We start from the raw sequence: 20,579 nt of genomic DNA, 5'->3' as shown, positions 1-20,579 counted from the left end.
TGGCATTGGTGGCTGCCACACACTGAGAACAGAGATAGGACAGCAGCCCTGGCCACAACATTTACAGACTAATGCTGTGTTTACACATAATGACATGTCACGAATGCCATGAAGAAGACATTCTTTACTGCTGATCACGAATGTGATGATTTGAGGCAGAGGCATCAGGTGTCCTCAGGAACTGCTGCAACACATTACGATTAATGGCACGTGTTGCTGGTGAATTATCAGGAACCATTACGCATGGTCAAGGAAAATGTTCCGTGCTATTGCGCGTAACAGTGCATCGTTATGTTCTGTCACGTTGTGAATGAGGTGAATTGTCTCCACACACACCCTCATATTCATCCATCAGTTGCTGAACAATTCAGATCGCTCCAGTTTGCTCCTCAAAATCCACACCAGAAGAACATTGTGATTGCATGCTTAATTGGGCTCTGTGCCATGGAGTGGCACAGAGAGGAGGAGGAGACGGAGAGAGCCAGCTGTGTGGCTCCACGCGGCTCTTGTCTTACGCGTTTTCCAAAACTTCAGGCACATGTAGCAGGTGGAACACCTGCAGGAACGCGCTGATGAGCATTGGAACTAAACTTTTAGCCGACCTCGCATCACTGTCCTTCAGCATACTGCAGCAATGAAACTGAATGTGGTGCAACAGGTTTAATTGTGTGCACGTCAGAGACGAACGCTGTCACGCTCTATTAAGGATCACCACTAATCAAGACGGATCAACACGCTCAGCTGCAACCTCCATGACATGAGGTGAAATGAGGGTGGTGCATAACATTCGTGGAAGATTTTTTTTTTTTTTGACAGCCAAAAACATGCTCCACGAAAATCACAAATATCACACACCAAGACGCACTATTAAGAAACCTATTCAGATGCATTAAGTCACATTAAGAATGTCAGGAATGTGCCAAGAATGACGCAAATATGACATTCATAATGTGTCCTGCCTATGTGTAAATGCAGCATTACGGTGCTTTTAAGCTCTGTTTATTCTCAGGCCTCATCTTTATCATTTTCTTTCATCAAACACACACAGTTTGTAAGGAGTTGAAATAGAGAGTAAAAAAAACAGTGAATTTCACTACCGAAAACTTACGTTGGGTATGAGTTGCATGTCTAGCTGGTAACAATAATGACAATTAAAAACAGATTTTAAATCCTATTCAGTAGCCTAATATTAGAGGTGCATTTAAACTGCACTCACATGCATTTAAGCTGCACTTCGCTACAGCCCTACGCTTTGTTCACATTCGTCAAACATGAGACAATTGATATTTCCTTCTCCAACTATGTTATAATTTCATATTCAACCATTCTAATTTTTAAATATCCCAGGACTTTACACATCCGGCCTAAAAAAAATGTGCCTCCCTCATAACAATGCAAGGCCCCTCCTCAAATCTGTGTCTGGTACCGGGTCTATCTCATTGCTAAGCTAAAGGTAAAGCTAAGCTAAAAGTGTGCTACCTGACTGACACAAACCTTATGTATCTTGAAAAGAAATGCAAATATTGTTTAGCATGCTTTTCTGATAAATCCTTTTGAAACAACGGTGTGTCTGAACAATGTAGGACAAATGAGGGCAGGGGACTGATGTCTCACGCTTTACAATGCAAGCTAATTTTACATAATTTTAGCAGTCGGAATTAAACGACATCAGTGTTGTCTGCTTAAAGCGGTCTGCTTTCAAAAAGGATATAAAAGAAGAAAATGAAGCACACAGCTGATGCGGACAGATTAAATACAGATGTTTTTGTTTTGTTTTGTTTTTTGTATAGTGTGCAGAGAAACATCAAATTGTTGGTCTGTAATGAAGCCGGACTGTAACTTCTTGTTTGAGTATGCCCACAGCAGTCCTGCGTGATGACAGCAGCTCGGGACTGTTTGTACACAATACATTACACACATAACTAAAGCGAAAGCAATGACTACAATCACAATATGGGTAAAATTTTTGCTGACTGTGGGGTTCCGTAGTCATTCATTGTGAAGTATAACTGTAAAAGGATAACATCAGAAAACGATATTTTCTCTGATAACTATTCTGTCTACCTTGTAGCATATGTATTTGTAGCTGAGTGACACATCTTTGTGGATTCTTGGAGTATTCAAACACCAGACCTTTCGCTTTAAGGAGACCAGTGCTTTAGTAGGTCAGCCCAAGGTAATCTCTGCTAGCATGAACATCAATGAATATCTCCAAACCTCTTCTTTTTACATTGTGCCGAAGTCATTGGTACCTTTAAACATTAAGAACTTTCACCTGTGACAACTGCCACATCCTACCGACAACCCCAGTTTCTGAGTGGGGACAGAAAATTATTCTGAAGATCCATTGGTCCAGAAGTTCCTAAAAAAAGTCCAGTTGGCTACTTAGCTAGCAGGATAACAGCATGCAGCAATAGCAGTGCTCTAAAAAAACTGTTCAAAACAGCAGCGACACCTTTCCGATCTCTAATCTTCCTTGGAATTTGAAAGTTTCTCAGTGGCACGTCCTCGTTTGGCTTCTGGCCTGGCGGCGTGGAAGTGCTAAAGCACAAGGCATCCACTTACAGGCTCCTCCACCGCTCAGGGGCTTCTCTGTCGGGCATTATGCCATCTCCACATCCAGCTTGATGGATAATGGGCCTTCAGAATAATGAATAGTCAACCGAGTGATAAATCTTTGTGGTTTTTGGTAGGATTTGAGCACCAAACTTCTCACTCAGAAGACTAGTGTGCTGCCAGGTCAGTCAAAGGGAGAAACCCCGCTAGCCAAGTCAGTAGGAACACATTACAATCTGGAGTTCACTTTGCTACACTATGCTGACAGTAGCCAGCATGCTAACACTGTAGCCTAGCCTACACGACAATGGCAAGAGACTTCACATGATTAGCAATAAAATGTTACATAAAGCATCATTCATGTATAAACTATCATTTTTGACACTATGTGACAGTAGACCACACCCTGCCAGCTGAATAGAATAGAATAGAATAGGTCTTTATTGTCATTGTAAAGCATACAACAAAATTGGGGGTGCTCCCGCAGAGCAACTGTACACCATAAAAAAAAGAAAAACAAGACATCTTATACGCCACAAAAAAATTGTTTAAATATGACATTTGTACTGTATAATATATATGGTAAATGATAATGGTAAATGGACTGCATTTATATAGCGCTTTTCCATCTGCATCAGACGCTCACAACACACCGGGAAGCAATAGGAGATTAAAGGCCTTGCCCAAGGGCCCTTAGAGATTTTCCAGTCAGGCGGGGATTTGGGCCCATATGTGACCGCAGGACCTTTGTGGCCGGGACGGCGGTGGGATCGAACCCAGACGGCTCGCACTAAAGACCATTCCTCTACCAGGTCAGCCAAAGGGGAAATCCCCATTAGCCAAGCTAGCAGGAACGTCTTTTCAATCAGGACCCGGGACCTTCATCCCGCTACATATCTCCCCACCATTTTTGACTTCGTCCCGAAGTCACAGGTGCATTTAAGCATGTTCTGTGACTACCCACATCCTGTTTGAGACGCCAGATTGTGACCGCAGGACCTTTGTGGCCAGGACGGCGGTGGGATCGAACCCAGACGACACGCACTAAAGACCATTCCTCTACCAGGTCAGCCAAAGGGGAAATCCCCGTTAGCCAAGCTAGCAGGAACGTCTTTTCAATCAGGACCCGGGACCTTCATCCCACTACATATATATATATATATATATATATATATATATATGAATAAAGTACAGTTTAAAAAGTGACTGTAAACACTTAGGGTAGAGACTGTGAAACAGTGAGGGCACATTTAGGGCAGTGATTGTAGACACAGGGGCACAGAAGCTAGTGCTATTAAGGTTCTAAAGACCGGAGGAGGTATGGGGTTGTTTGTTGTCGGGGCAGGGGGTGTTTATGGGAGTAGGTCTGTGGGTGAGTGGTTGTCCATGGGTGTTTGCAGTACGTATGGCCCAGGGGATGAAGCTGTTTGTCAGTTTGCTGGTGTGGGACTTTGTTGACCTGTAGATGGTTTCCAGGCTGGGCAGATGATTATCTTTTAGGCAGTGTTAATGACCCTCTGCACCACCTTCAGGTCTTTGGCTGTGTAGCCCGCGTAGCACACACCCAGACAGTATGTCAGTACGCTCTCCACCGAGGAGTCATGTCCAGGTTGTTCTTCCTGAGGACACGCAAGAAGTGTAGCTGTGATGTTGGAGGTCCAGGAGTGGTCTGTGGAGATGTGGGTGCCCAGAAACCCTAAGGTGGTGACAGTTTCCACCCCTTCTCCATTTATAAGGAGTAGGAGAGGGGGCTGGTCCTGTCTGTTCTTCCTGAAGTCCATGATGTAGAACCAATAAATGAGATTTTTATTTCAACATGAGTTAGACTTCACAGCACTGCTAATTTCTAAGGCATTCATTATCGCACTCTTCTTGTGCTAAAATCACATACTGTTAAATTTAAAGCATTTGTTTTTACAACGATCCTCATAGATGAATCATATTGTCCTTTTACTTAGCTGTATTTAATCTTGCACACAATAAATTGCATATTTTATTTAAAAGACAACGCCTTCATTCTGTGAGCCAGGATAGATTCATGAATGAACTATGAGGGGGGGGACTGGTTAAAACAAAAAGATTCTTCTTTAAATCTTTTGTTTGGAGTTATTTGTTTGAAAAGTATAACTAAATACTGCTTAATCCAATGATTAATTCTGCACTTTTACCTTTCCATTTCCACCCACGCACACATGCTTTGTGTTGCATCCTCTCAATATGATTGTAACAAAACATTAAGTCCTACACAACATTTTCTACATTAGTCACGTCATTTATCTTGTGCTGTTATCGCTGTTTTACATATGGGATTATGTGTGGGTGTGTGTTTATTTGAGGTTTGCAACGTTTGTCTTGAACACCATCCATTACACTTTTATCAAAAAATTCATCTACTAAATAATGACTTCTGCCTATTTCGCACGGATGCAATAAATAAACAGAACTTAAAAAAAGTGCATTGATCCCTGAAACACCTGGGTTGTATGTTGCATTCTTGTGAATTTTTATGTCTTGACAACGTGTTTATAATGTCATTAAAGAATGTGCAGCAATAAAGAGATGTACAAAGAGACAGAGAGAGTGCATAAAATGCTGGAGTAAGATCGAGTCTTTTAATTCAAAAAGCGAGCCAGTCAAATTCAGACAACTGATTCTGCTGCTGGAAGCTCAAACAGTGGACAACACTGACCTCTGCTGGTGGAGATATTGTACTGCGACATAATTTACTGCTTGCAGGAAACTTATTGTGTTCCTCACTCTGTCAAACTGTTATGGTTATAAGGTAATTGTGATTAATGGGTGCGATTCTTGCCTTGACAGGGGATTTAACTTATCAAAAAGCAAAATTTTGTCTCCAGAAAGCTCAAACCACAAAGCACAGCTCTGTCTTCAAATAAATAAATAAATAAAATAAAAACACTGAAGAAGATAAAAATCTTTGAACTCAGATGATCTTCTTGGGTTTTGGAGAATGTATTTTTGACGGTTTCTAATCCTTTTTGTTGTTGGTTGGTTGTTCCCGTGAAAGTGTCTTCGCAGAATGTTCAATGATGTCGGAGCTAAGATGGAGCAACACTGCCTCCTCCCGGTGGAAAAGCAGACATGCTACTTGAGAGGAGAACTGTGAAGAAAAGATATTGTTGGTTTTCACTGGTTCGTTACAAAGTATTCACGGAAAACCCAAGGTTTATTGTTTTCATAAGGAACCGAACATTTTGTGTATGTATGTTTCAGTTCTTTTATTGTAAATGTTGAGTCCGACTTTGAAGGACATCTATTATTTAATTAAACTTTAATTTTATTCATAGCTGTTTCTTTTAATCCGTGCATGGAAAGATAACTGTTTTATTTTTTGTCACAATCAATATTTCATTTTCATTGTCGGCATTTAGAATAATTTAGTGTTTTATTTTGTGTATTACATGGGTACTGGAAATGAAAATGTAAATTTATTTTATAAGCGCGTGCTTTTATTTATAACTGGCACAAAAGCTCCGCTTTCGATGACTAAATTAACGCAGTGGCTTTCGAATAAAGTGTTACGTCAAAAAATTTGCTCCAGGTGAGGCTCGAACTCACAACCTCGGCATTGCTCTACAGAGTACTGTCATATAAGTACCGCGCGCTAACCGATTGCGCCACTGGAGCTCAGGGTCTCGGCGCTGCATCTGCTCTTATAAACATGTCATGACGACAGTGTTGATTTCCGGTTTAATTCTTTTGGTGGCGCTTCTGTTTTCGTTTTGCACGCATATGTACGACAACGACATTATTTATTTCGCCTATTCTGGAATTATATGTAATTAATCGAGTGATTTATCATTGTCACGATTGGTTTAGCTGGGAAAAGAAGCCTCCCACAATGCATTGCTCTCCTGAACAACGACAGTGAAGCTAAACAGTCAGTCTAAAGACTAAAAAAAGTACAGAAAGGAGACAGTGGACATTTAAGTGTTTAATGACGCCAATAATAAAAATAATAACATTAATAATAATACAATTTCGTATTGTTGGATATTTTTATCTGTCTTCACAAAAACACGATAAGGATAATCCTTCTGACAGTATGTTAAATATGGCAGATGCCACGTTAACAAATAAAAATTGGCGCTGTTTGTGTATGCTATTTATTCATTTTAACCCTTATGGAATTGTTACAATTCTGTAGCGCCATTTACAGGATTCTGTAGGAAGGCCCGCTTGTAAAGGATGGAGTACGACTGTCAGATTTATGTCCAAGAACGTTGTTCCAAATCAGTGTCCCATTTACAACATTTCCTTTTATAGCAGTTTTTTATTATAGCTTGAAGAATCCTAATCATAATTCTGCAACAGACCAGGACAGAGAAATGAAACCTTTACTGTAATCAGAGGTATTTTTGTACCCTCCTCCTAAAAAATAAAATTTATCCGGAGCTCCCAAACATATTTGTCCTTTAAAATGAATGAGTAAAGACAGCGCAGCGATATACAGTGGGGAAAATAAGTATTTGAACACCCTGCGATTTTGCAAGTTCTCCCACTTAGAAATCATGGAGTGGTCTGAAATTTTCATCTTAGCCGCATGTCAACTGTGAGAGACATAATCTTAAAAAAAAAAAAAAAAATCCGGAAATCACAATGTATGATTTTTTTTAAATAATTTATTTGTATGCTACAGCTGCAAATAAGTATTTGAACACCTACCAACCAGCAAGAATTTTGTCTCACACAGACCTGTTAATTTTTCTTTAAGAAGCCCTCTTATTCTGCCCTCTTTACCTGTATTAACTGCACCTGTTTGAACTTGTTACCTGTATAAAAGACACCTGTTCACAGACTCAATCAATCACACTCCAACCTGTCCACCATAGCCAAGACCAAAGAGCTGTCTAAGGACACCAAGGACAAAACTGTAGACCTGCACAAGGCTGGGATGGACTACACGGACAACAGGCAAGCAGCTTGGTGGAAGACAACAACTGTTATGATTATTTATTAGAAAGTGGAAGAAACACAAGATGACTGTCAATCTCCCTCAGTCTGGGATTCCATGCAAGAGCTCACTTTGTGGGGTAAGGATGATTCTGATAAAGCTCATAACTACACAGGAGGACCTGGTCAATGACCTGAAGACAGCTGGGGCCACAGTCACAAAGATTACATTAGTAACACATGATGCTGTCACGGTTTAAAATCCTGCAGGGCAGCAAGGTCCCTCTGCTCAAGTCAGCACATGTCCAGGTCCGTTTGAAGTTCACCAGTGACCATCTGGATGATCGAGAGGGGGCATGGGAGAAGGTCATGTAGTCAGATGAGACCAGAATAGAGCTTTTTGGAATCAACTCCACTTACCATGTTTAGAGGATGAGAACAACCCCAAGAAAACCATCCCAACTGTGAAGCATGGGGGTGGAAACATCATACCCTGGGGGTGCTCTTCTGCAAAGGGGACAGGACGACTGCACTGTATTGAAGTGTGGATGGATGGGGTCATGTATTGCAAGATTTTGGCAAACAACTTCCTTCCCTCAGTAAGAGCATTGAAGATGGGTCATGGCTGGGTCTTCCAGTATGACAATGACCCCAAACACACAGCCAGGGCAACTAAGGGGGGGCTCTGTAAGAAGCATTTCAAGGTCCTGGAGTGGCCTGGCCAGTCTCCAGACCTGAACTCAATAGAAAATCTTTGGAGGGAGCTGAAACTCCAAACCTGAAAGATCTAGAGAAGATCTGTATGGAGGAGTGGACCAAAATCCCTGCCGCAGTGTCCGCATGCCTGGTGAAAAACTACAGGAAACGTTTGACCTCTGTAATTGCAAACAAAGGCTACTGTACCAAATATTAACATTGATTTTCACAGGTGTTCAAATACTTATTTGCAGCAGTAACATACAAATAAATTATTAAAAAATCATACATTGTGATTTCCGGATTTTTTTTTTTAGATTATGTCTCTCACAGTGGACATGCACCTAAGATGGAAATTTCAGACCCCTCCATGATTTCTAAGTGGGAGAACTTGCAAAATCGCAGGGTGTTCAAATACTTATTTTCGTCACTGTATAGATAGATAGATAGATAGATAGATAGATAGATAGATAGATAGATAGATAGATAGATAGATAGATAGATAGATAGATAGATAGATAGATAGATAGATAGATAGATAGATAGATAGATAGATAGATAGATAGATAGATAGATAGATAACTATGTACAGTGAGGCAAAAAGTATTTAGTCAGTCCCTGATTGTGCAAGTTCTCCTACTTAAAAAGATGACAGAGGGCTGTAATTTTCAACATAGGTACACTTCAATTATGAGAGACAAAATGAGAAAAAAAAATGGAGAAAATCACATTGTAGGATTTTTAAAGAATTTATTTGTAAATTATGGTGGAAAATAAGTATTTGGTCACCCACAAACAAGCAAGATTTCTGGCTCTCACAGACCTGTAACAACTTCTTTAAGAAGCTCTTCTGTCCTCCACTTGTTACCTGTATTAATGGCACCTGTTGGAACTCGTTATCTGTATAAAAGACACCTGTCCACAGCCTCAAACAGTCAGACTCCAAACTCAACCATGGCCAAGACCAAAGAGCTGTTGAAGGACACCAGGAAGAAAATTGTAGATGTGCACCAGGCTGGGAAGAGTGAATCTACAATAGTCAAGCAGGTTGGTGTGAATAAATCAACTGTGGGAGAAATTGTAAGAAAATGGAAGACATGCAAGACCATTGATAATTTCCTTCGATCTGGGGCTCCATACAAGATGTCATCCTGTGGGGTCAAAATTATCATGAGAATGGTGAACAAAAATCCCAGAACTACATGGAGGGACCTGAGGAATGATCTGCAGAGAGCTGGGACCAGTGTAACAAAGGCTACACACTACGCAGAAAGGGACTCAAATCCTGCAATGCCAGGCGTGTCCCCCTGCTTAAGCCAGTACATGTCCAGGCCCGTCTGAAGTTTGCCAGAGAGCATATGGATGATCCAGAAGAGGATTGGGAGAATATCATGTGGTCAGATGAAACCAAAATAGAACATTTTGGTAAAAACTCAACTTGCCGTGTTTGGAGGAAGAAGAATGCTGAGTTGCATTCCAAGAATGCCATACCTAGTGTGAAGCATGGGGGTGGAAACATCATGCTTTGGGGCTGTTTTTCTGCAAAGGGGACAGGAAGATTGATCTGTGTTAAGGGAAGAATGAACGGGGCCATGTATCGTGAGATTTTAAGCCAAAACCTCCTTCCATCAGTGAGAGCATTGAAGATGCAATGTGGCTGGGTCATGACAATGATCCCAAACACAACGCTCGGGCAATGAAGGAGTTACTCCATAAAAAGCATTTCAAAGTACTGGAGTGGCCAAGCCAGTCTCCAGTCGTCAACCCCATAGAAAATTTGTTGAGGGAGTTGAAAGTCCATGTTGCCCAGCGACAGCCCCAATAATCACTGTTCTAGAGGAGATCTGCATGGAGGAATGGGCCAAAATACCAGATACAGTGTGTGCAAACCTGGTGAAGACTTACAGGAAATGTTTGGCCTGTGTCATTGCCAACAAAGGTTATGTTACAAAGTATTGAGTTGAACTTTTGTTATTGACCAAATACTTGTTTTCCACCATAATTTAAAAATAAATTCTTTAAAAATCCTACAATGTGATTTCCTGGATTTTTTTTCTCATTTTGTCTCTCACAGTTGAAGTGTACCTATGATGAAAATTACAGACCTCTCTCATCTTTGTAAGTAGGAGAATTTGCACAATCAGGGGCTGACTAAATACTTTTTTGCCCCACTGTAGGTTCTTCGTCATCCAGGTGAACATCAGGGCCAATATCCACGAAGCATCCTAAGGCTATATATGTGACGTCATTCGAAGAAAAATATTAATTCCTTGAATTCTTAGACATTTCTTAGAATTGTCCCTTGGTAAGATAAAAGTTATTCACAAAGCATCTTAGCACCTTAAGAGAGCTCCAAAGGTGCAAAACTGTGAAGAGGAGGGAGGAGGACTTTGAAGAAGCCTAAGGGCCCCGTCACATGTTGATGATTTAGCCAGCGTATGCCCACCGTATTAAAAACACTGGCATACGCGGGTATACGTCTAACAAATTATGCGGCTGTCACACCTTGACGATTTAGGCAGTGTATGCTGACAGCCCCGTTTCCACTGAGCAGTCCGGGTCAGGACTGTATGGCATGGTGCAGCGACAGTTAAGTCTGGCTTAGTTTGCATTTCTACTGCTGGCAGAACCCTTTTGTTGGCGAGTGGAACACATATTGACGAACACATCATCAAGCACATGTACGCTTCGCCCCTCCACACAGAGGTAAAACAGTAATTAAACATTATTTTATTTTATTTTATTTTAATTTTGTCTTGTTCGATCATGGGATTTATTTTCATCACGTGCAGAGTGCAGAACTTTCAACTGATGGCTGTGTTAAACGCTGACGTGAATGAATGATGATACACAGTGACTCTTTCAACTTTTAAAATAAGTTGTCTTGTTGTGGCGCAAAGCACCAGTGTTGTGGCCTGATCTGTACACCCAGCCCTGACTGATCAGTGCTCCTGCCTGGTTAAGGCTTAGAAAGGCACCAGGAGCACAAAAAACCACAGAGGGATGTCTTTTAAGCCATTTCAGCCACAACAAGTAAATGTATTTTCAGACGTTATTTTAAAAAATCAGGACGCTTTATGTGGATACATTTTCGTCAGGCTGTGATGATGAATCCCACTGAAACGATGTAACAGGTAAGATTAATTTACTCTATGTGTGAATGGTTTTAATGAAACAGTCCGTTTGCATGAGGACTGCAAATGGTAAATGGACTGCATTTTTATCCACCATGCCCAAGACCAAAAAGCTGTCTAAGGACACCAGGAACAAAACTGTAGACCTGTGGGATGGGCTACAGGACAATAGACAAGCAGCTTGGTGAGAAGGCAACAACTTTTGGTGCAATTATTAGGAAATGGAAGAAACACAAGATGGCTGTCAATCTTCCTCGGTTTGGGGCTCCATGTAAGATCTCGCCTCGTGGGGTAAGAATGATTCTGGTCAATGACCTGAAGACAGCTGGGACCATAGTCGCAAATATTACATTAGTGCCCAGACAGGTCATGGTCATGGTTGAAAATCCTGCAGGGCACACAAGGTCCCCCTGCTCATGCCAGCACATGTCCAGGCCCATTTGAAGTTCACCAGAGACCATCTGGATGGTCCAGAAGAGGCATGGGAGAATGTCATGTGGTTAGATGAGAAGAAAATAGAGCTTTTTGGTATCAACTCCACTCGCCGTGTTTGGAGGATGAGAACAACCCCAATAACACCGTCCCAACCATGAAGCATGGGGGTGGAAATATCATTTTGGGGGGTGCTTTTCTGCAAAGGGAACAGGACAACTGCACCGTATTGAAGGGAGGATGGGTGGGTCATGTATCGCGAGATTTTGGCAAAGAACCTCCTTCCCTCAGTAAGAGCATTGAAGATGGGTCGTGGCTGGGTCTTCCAGCATGACAATGACTCACACAGCCAGGGCAGCTAAGGAGAGGCTCCGTAAGAAGTATTTCAAGGTCCTGGAGTGGCCTAGCCAGTCTTCAGACCTGAACTCAATAGAAAATCTTTGGAGGGAGCTGAAACTCCAAACCTGAAAGATCTGGAGAAGATCTGTATGGAGGAGTGGACCAAAATCCCTGCTGCAGTGTGCAAATTTGGTCAAGAACTACAGGAAATGTCTGACCTCTGTAATTGCAAAGGTTTCTGTACCAAATATTAATTTATTTCTGTGTTTCTATTGAATCAAATACTTATTTCATGCAATAAAATGCAAATTACTTATTTAAAAATCATATAATGTGATTTTCTGATTTTCTTGTTTATAGATTCTGTCTCTCACAGTTGAGGTATGCCTATGATAAAAAAAAATTACAGACCTCTCCATTCTTTGTAGGTGGGAAAACTTGCAAAATCGACAGTGGATAAAATACCTATTTGTTCAATGTATATGGGGAAGGTTAAGAATCTGTGTGTGGTGTGATAATAGGAACCTTGGTGAGAAGTTGCATCCATGCCACAGGGCCCCTGAACTGAGATGGCGCCCAACTGCCATGCAGAGCGTTGCAGCCACCACAAACACCACAGAGCAACCTCCCAGGGAGGACATGTACTCGGACAATTATCCTACTATCTCATGCTGCCAGGTGCCGAAAGCAACCATAGGAGAGCGCAGACCAGCCATCCCATCTGGTCAATTCGGATTATGGTATTTGTGTTTATGGCGTTTTTGAATGGTTGGTAGTTGTATTCGTTTTCCCTTGTTTCTTTGGTAATGACAGTGATTTGATACATATGTGATGTCTATTTGTGATGCTGCATTATGTGTTACTGTTTCATTGCGGGCAGATAGTGCTGAAGGCCTAAAATGTACAGTCCACCTCTGACAATATATGATGTGCAATTACATCAAGCAGCATTTTTGTTGCAGACGTATTAAAGATCTCTTTGTATTCTGTGAGGAAAATATGCCAATTTGCCTAAACAAACACAGTCAACCCACATCAACACTCCAACAGTCTAATCTTTGTCATTGTCTTGAATTTATGGTCATTAACTCCCAGAGTCCCTGTTTCCAGCCTAAAGGTGTGTTTGCTAGGGTCACTGGACTCTGAACTAAAAATCTGTCATTCGTGTTATATTGCAGTCCAGATAAAACAAACAAATACTCGGCAGTGAGAGTGTCAGGACTCCCCACTGCCTCACTCTGAGGTGACACTGTGCTATGTAAAACTAATAATTGAGCTGTGCACCTCCAGCATACCGTGTGTGGTCTTAAACAACATGTGTGTTTAGCTGTCAGAGTGTCATAAAGCTTAGTTCCTACTTTCCATGTTGTGAAGACTCACTTTAATAATGGCCTTTCTAAGGTATCATAAATCTAGCTATAGACAAGATGTTCAACTGCTTTAAAATATAAAGTATAACTCAATGCTAAAATACCCTCAGCCGTATGAGCATTGTGTTCTTTATAATTTGCAGTTGTTTAATTGGTATCCCAGTGCAAAGTATATTTAATACATTTATTGTTGTTTACATTAATTATTAAGATCCTATTGTCTTCCATACAATTTGTACATGTTCAATAAAGCCCCTCTATCAATTAATCAATCATAAATAATATTTACATTTTATTGGCATCTGCAAGAGGGCATGAGTGTGCGCATACATGAGCTTTAGCCAAGAATGCAAGTTAGCTTTGAGTTAAGCAGAATTTAGCGTGTACGCTGACATCCGCAAAATGTCTTGTAAATCACTCCAGAGGTGTTACAGGTTACAAAAACAGCATTTTCAGTTTTAGAAGTGTTTATTTCTTGCTAGCTTTTATTATTATTTCTTCTTATTTTATTATTTATTTAACTTTTATAACAAACGAAAACACCAAGAACTAACGATATCATCAAACAAAAGTAAAATTAGCATACACAGGCCCATGACTAATCCACACAAAGTGCCACATCTACACACTCATGAAACATGACTCAAATCTACCAACACATTACCGAAGGTACCCTCACGTCAAAAAGGCTTTAAGGTCAACCACTACAAAAGGGACAGACAGGGCAAGGACAAAGGGCGACCACAACACAACACCCACTGACGGTAAGACAGAGAAGGTGGGGGTTTCCACCAGGGATGAAATTTTTGAAGAGTTAAAAAATTGTATTGCAATTTCAAATCTGGTCCCTCGTTTATCGCGGGAGTTACGTTCTAAAAATAGCCCCAATAGGCGAAATCCGCGAAGTAGTCAGCGTTATTTTTTACAATTATTATAGATGTTTTAAGGCTGAAAAACCCCTCACTACACACTTTATTCACTTTTCTCAAACAGGCATTAACATTTTCTCACTTTTCTCTCGTGTGTAAACACTCTCAAAGTCCAAACCTTAGTAGAAAAATAAGACCAACCTGTTTTCAGGCCCAAACATTTGTTTGAGAAATAAAAATAGAACGTTTTCCTGTAAATAATTATGATGGCTTTTAGAACTAATGAATTTAATTTTAACAACCAACCTACGAGGTTGGACACATAAGAAATTATTAATAGTGACTGACCAGTATTTCACAGTTCCTCTGATCGCGCCTCATCGACCTGGCGCCACTCTGCTGTCGCGTCTTTTTCCACTGAGTGACACCTCGGTGCAGGTGTCTTTTTCCGAGTGAAGAACACAGTTATGAGCAGTTGTTGGCGCTCTTTTTTCTTCTGGGTGAGAAGATTCTTATAAACAGACACGCAGAACACAATGCGCGTACTCTCCCTTCGCGGTGCCACGACCGGCCTGCTTGATGAGGACGCAGAACACATTGCACTGTAAAAAAAAAAAAAAAAAAACAAAGCATGCAAAATTGGACTAAAAAAATCCGCGAAACTACGAGGCCGCGAAAGGTGAACCATGTTATCGCGAGGGACCACTGTATACCAAGTTTGTTCAAGATTGACAAAAATACATCAAGAAGTTACTATGACGCTTCAAAACATGTCCCGATTAAATTAGAAGGAACGGCGCTGTGTGGAACAGCCCCATCACTGTGGTAGGCTGAAGGTCACTACACCACATTTTCAGCTCGCCGTACAGGCTGGACTTTCCATCCAGCCGTGCACAACGACTCATCTTGATGATATTCAGAATGCCCTCACATATGAAACCAAGCAGGCTGTGTATAAGAATGGCTGTGAATGTGATATTTTTGTTAAACACCATGAATTAAAGCTGAACACCTGAACTGCAAGTACATAATTATTTCATTTCTTCTCAACTGTACAGATAAATTTTACTGAAATTACCTCAGTCTAAATACTTTTGGCCCTAACACTTTGAACACTTATTTGCTAATGCATTGTTAAAAGGGGAGGAAAACATCCCAGCCACACCTTCTCCATGAGATCAATACTGGTGTGAGCACACGTTTGCGACCCAGGAAGGGTCAGATGGTCTGTAGGACAGACTCAGGAAGCAAACCTGGACTCCAGGTTTGCTTCCTGGGTCTGTCCTACAGTTCACAACTACTGACAGAGACATCACTGTCTGATAACATGAAGCAGCTTAATGTTTAGCCCAGACTCGCACACACACACACACACACACACACACACACACATACAGAGGGAAGCAGCAGCATTACAAAGTCAAGGACACATATATGCTGCCCGGGGATGGAGGCGAGAAAACAAAATGTGGGGAAAACCCAAGTTGATAATGACCAAGGTGAGACTTGCTGAAATCCTGATGCTTTGAGTTTAATGGCTTCTGAAAAAGAAAAAAAAAAAACCTCATGTGGAATTATGGCTGCGCCTAATCTCATTTCTAGTGAGTGAAATGGGGAAGTGATGTGGTTGGACTTCATGCTGCTGTGAGACTTATTGATTCTGTTGTATTTTAAGGATAAATTATTTACCTTGACAGCTGCACTGTACATAATTCTGATGAATCACACTCTTTTCAAAATGTAAGTGAAAACCTGTTTGGACTTTTGTAAGCCTTTAATTGGCTGTACTGGACTGTGAGTCTGTTAATCCACATTAAGTCTGTTCGGTCTACAGGACAGACACAAGTGGAAATGTTACAGTGGAAGATTCCACACAATTCTTCCACAAGGATATACAGCTTTTACTTTGTCATTTAACAGCATTATTTAAAACAATTATTTTGAAGAATCAGTGGTTGTTGTTTTTTTTTTTATTAATTCATTCATTTAATTTAATTCATTTAAATTAAAAAGAAAGGATGAAATGTTTGTAATTATCCTGATCTGGATCCAGGACTGAAAGGGGGCATATTATGCACCTTTTCAACAAGATATCTTAAAATGTATTAGTTGGTAGCAAAAATACTTAAATAACTGGACTCAACTATGGTTGTCTTTTCTGAGCATTTTATTACAAGTGTCTGAGATAATGTGTCTTGCTGGGCATCTTAATCTTACTAACAGACCACCAAAGAAGTCTATGCTTCAGTATTTCCACTGAGTGAAACTTTAGTATTACTTAATTTGTATGTTAGTATTGTTATCATTAATAAGCAGGTATTGATACCTAGGTGACATTAGCTACAGTGACACTGCTATGTTACCAGTCACACCCTGCGTCTGAATACTTAGTATGTACTTAAGGTCTATTACAAATACTATCCAATTATTGCTGTAATACATATTACTGTAAGTAAGCAAGCGAGTAGTAGGGTTGTACTCTGATGTATTACGGCACCAACATTTTATGTATCCTTTGACCTGGATGTTAAAAGATGACGCATACACCTGTGTATGATGCAAAAAAATTATATTTTGCAACTGCAAAATTTTTTAAACAATTCCTCATGTATTTGTGTACAATTCCATGGCGTATTCTTTGAATTTTTCTGGGAAGTAGTTCTTCACTTACAAGGCTGGAGCTACATGTAGTGTAGTCCATTTGTGCTCCATGGCTGTAGAAGATCATCCAGGTACCTTTCATGTACTACTATAAGCATACTAAAATGAGTTCAGACACCTTATAGATAATGAGTACTCCTTTGTGCCTGCTATATAGTATGCTGGTATGCATATTCAATTTTCAATTTAATTCAGTTTATTTAGTTTATATCATGCCAAATCACAACAAAGCTCTCTTAAGGCACTTCACACAAGGAAGGTTTAACCTTACCAACCCCTATAGCAAGCACACAGGTGACAGTGGTAAGGAAAAACTCCTTCTGATGATACTGAGGAAGAAACCTCAAGCAGACCAGACTCAAAGGGGTGACACTCTGTTTAGGCCATTCCACCAAAAAGGGTTACAATACAGAACACAACAACTGATGAGAGTCAATGCAGGCGTCCCGCCACTGTCGGGGGAGATCATCAAGCCATTTGTTGGATCTGTTCCTATAGTAGCGTCTACAAAAATATCTCTTTCTCAAACATCCAAGTGACTTAGCTTGGATGGTAATTTTGGCGTAGGTGGGCATGTTCAAACTTCTTTCCTCCAATCCAGGTCACACCAATGTTGCCCAGTGAAGTGTTGGGCTTCAGACCAGAGGATCCTTGGTTCAATCCCAGCCTGACCAGAAAATCACTAAGGGCTCTTGGTCCTGGTGTGTAGTGGGCACCTTGCATGACAGCAGCCTGACATTGGGGTGAATGTGAGGCATTGATGTGTAAAGCACTTTGAGCGTCTGATGCAGATGGAAAAGCGCTATATAAATGCAGTCCATTTTACCATTTATGTGCCCACACTCCACCTCTTTACCTATTTTACGGGTTGGCCAAGAGTTAGGCAGGGTAAGGCACTGCTAAGATGGTGACATCCAAAACCAACCCAACAGAATTCCAAACCAGCTCTATAGAAAACCTGAGTGGCATCACAGAAGGTTTGTCCATTAGATATACAGTCTATGAAAAAAGAAAACTCGGTTTTAAATTTTATTTATTTATTTGCAGAAAATGTATTTTCTCAAGTGCTGTGGTAGTTGTGTAATATGAATGTTAAACTTGATTACAGCAGCAGAGCCACATGGGAGCAGCTCCAGTCATGTTCTGTCCACCTTTGTCCGCCTCTACGTGTATGCGCTGCACGGCTGTCTCTGTGAGGTCGCCTTCACTGCTGTCTATGATTGGTGCAGCACCGGGGACACTCGGCTGCTGGGACACAGCAGTCTGTGGGCGCTGCCCATGTACGCCACTGCTATCTATCTCATGGAGACGCTCAGAGCCTGGCTGCTGACTCTACATCACCCACTTCTTTTGCGACTGATGGTCTACATCATCTTCATCTACCTGTGGGAGTTCAGTTGGGGGGCAGGCCTGAGGCTGCTGGGAGCCTGTCCCTGGGATTACTCTGCCTATAGGTACAATGTGGGGGGACTGGTGACTCTGGAGTATGCCCTGCCGTGGGCGGTGGCGTCCCTTATAGCAGAGAAGCATGTGATCAGGAACACTCTACGGCTAAGACTGAACTGATACGGTTCCATTCTGTTTCCACTAACAGAACACGTTTTTTGGAGCAATATACTACAGTTGTTGAAGATCTTAAAAATCCAGTGAGAATGCCCACACCTCTGTTAGCTGTGCAACATGAAAAAATACTGAATATAAGAGAAGGTAAAAATTATTGTAAGTTGTGAATTGTTTTTAAAGAGCTGAATTTATCATAATTGTCAAGGGTTTGTATTGTTTTTAATTTAGATTTTAGAGATAAACATGGTTGGAATTCCATTAAAAACATGGCATGCAAATTCTAAGACTGTGCATGTAGAAGCTAACCTGATATAAGCAAATGTAAGCCTGAAAATTCCTGTTTTAATCTGCTGTGACATACGTAAAGGAAGTCCACATCTGGATTGCTCCTTAATCCATTACAAATGTGTCATTAGCTGGTCTGTATCAATGTGAAATGAATGAAAAATGGAGATATGTTGCCTCTTCAAAGGGTGAGGGGGCTCGGTAAAACCCATCTTTGTTATGTGTCGACGCGGGTTGAGGAGCGGACCTGCGTCAGACAGAACCCAGCGCTAAAAATAACCAGAAAGCGGTTCCAACAACAGAAACAATTTATTTTTCACCTGTGCATAATAATGTGTACAAAACTGAAAGAACGTCCTTCTGGTGGAGTGACTGTTGGCGCGCTCTTAAGCGCCCAAAAGGATAGAAGCCCGGCGTTCCTGGACCCACTACCACCAGACAAACACCCCCCAGGTGGACATGACAAACTGACTCTCTGTGAAGCAAGAAGAGGTGAGGTAAGTCAGCAGTTACAACAATATCTTTCAAAAGACACACGCTATCAGCAACACATTCAGGTCTGTATCTTTTTAACTTTATGCAAATGAGCAGCTTCTCACAACAGGTGGAGGATCACTTATCTGCACGCCACAGCAGTGAGAAGCAAGCTGCACAATTCTCATCACAATTCAAGTATACTGTGTAACAAAACACCAAGTTACTATCAACAATTAATCAAACACTTAATTACCTTTAACGTGTGCTGACAGCATGTGTCCTCACCCTTCCTTGCTTCACGGGCTCGATGTGTCAAACCCAGGCGCGGTCCTCAGCGTCTCACAAACGAACATCACAAGGTCGAGTTCCCGGCAGTTCTGCTTGAATCACACATGCCTTAAATGCAGAACGCCATCCAATTATCTGCTTCAGCTGAAAGTCTTTAAGGTTGCATGTGAGCACCAGTCACAGGTGCTACACATGATGTTGATGAGGGTGAGGACTCTTCAGCCAGCACCTTCTCCACAGACAACTCAGTTTCCATGCCACCTGAAGAGCAAAGAAAAGAAAAGAACACCAAAATATCCAGCCACACCCCCCAACACACAACAATCTTCTTTCCATTTAAAGCTTAAAAATTTGTTTCTTAACCTATGGTCACATTAGCTACAAGCAACAGAGGCAAAGTAGTTACTTGCCATCATTTCCTTCATTTTCAATGAGATTGGAATTGTTGTAGCGACAAGAGACAACTGCTGCTCTGCTGCCAGTTGGCACAGCCAAACTATTTCGTGGCATTACTGAGTGACACGCCAGAGTTGCAGCCAATCAAAGTGAAGTTATGCTTCCCCAGTTTGTAGAACCAATTTTTAAAGTCATTTATCCCTTCGGCGATTCGACTTTTAAATGCCCCGTAGGTCTGCCATGTTTTTATTTATTTATTTATTGTTGCTAGTCATTTTAACTCCTTAAGTCAGTTTTTATTTTTTATATTTTATTTTATTAGTTTTATTCTTGTTATATGTTATGTAACTGAGGGTTTTTTAACAGACTACTCAAATGAAATTGCTCCTTGTGGGATTAATAAAGTTGTTGATTGATTGATTGATTGATTGATTGATTGATTGATTGATTGATTGATTGATTGATTGATTGATTGAATAGGCAGTGTGACATCAACTGGTTATTTGCCAGAACAAAATAATCCAAGGTGGCAGAAAATGTTCCAAAACATCTTATTTCTGTATAAATCTAATATGTTTCTCATATATTTTGTAAAAGTT

At 40.9% G+C, this 20,579-nt stretch overlaps 1 protein-coding gene and 1 non-coding gene across 2 annotated transcripts; one reads left to right on the top strand and one right to left on the bottom strand.

Annotated features, from left to right (window-relative positions):
- Positions 1-6,110: 6,110 nt before the first annotated feature.
- Positions 6,111-6,204, bottom strand: trnai-uau. Its single transcript has 2 exons — positions 6,167-6,204; positions 6,111-6,146 (listed from the first exon to the last, which is right to left on the bottom strand). It is a non-coding gene; the product is annotated as a tRNA-Ile (tRNA).
- A 9,538-nt stretch (positions 6,205-15,742) lies between these two features.
- On the top strand, positions 15,743-19,024 carry LOC117523532 (transmembrane protein 229B-like). The gene is made up of 2 exons (XM_034185087.1): positions 15,743-15,809; positions 18,080-19,024. The coding sequence occupies exons 1-2, from the start codon at positions 15,758-15,760 to the stop codon at positions 18,535-18,537; spliced, it is 510 nt and encodes a 169-aa protein (XP_034040978.1). The 5' UTR covers positions 15,743-15,757; the 3' UTR covers positions 18,538-19,024.
- Positions 19,025-20,579: the final 1,555 nt, after the last annotated feature.

The sequence above is a fragment of the Thalassophryne amazonica genome, chromosome 13 (genome assembly GCF_902500255.1).
Source record: "Thalassophryne amazonica chromosome 13, fThaAma1.1, whole genome shotgun sequence".
NCBI lineage: Eukaryota > Metazoa > Chordata > Actinopteri > Batrachoidiformes > Batrachoididae > Thalassophryne > Thalassophryne amazonica.
Note: the sequence above shows the minus strand (reverse complement) of the source record. Positions and strands in the feature narration are given on the sequence as shown.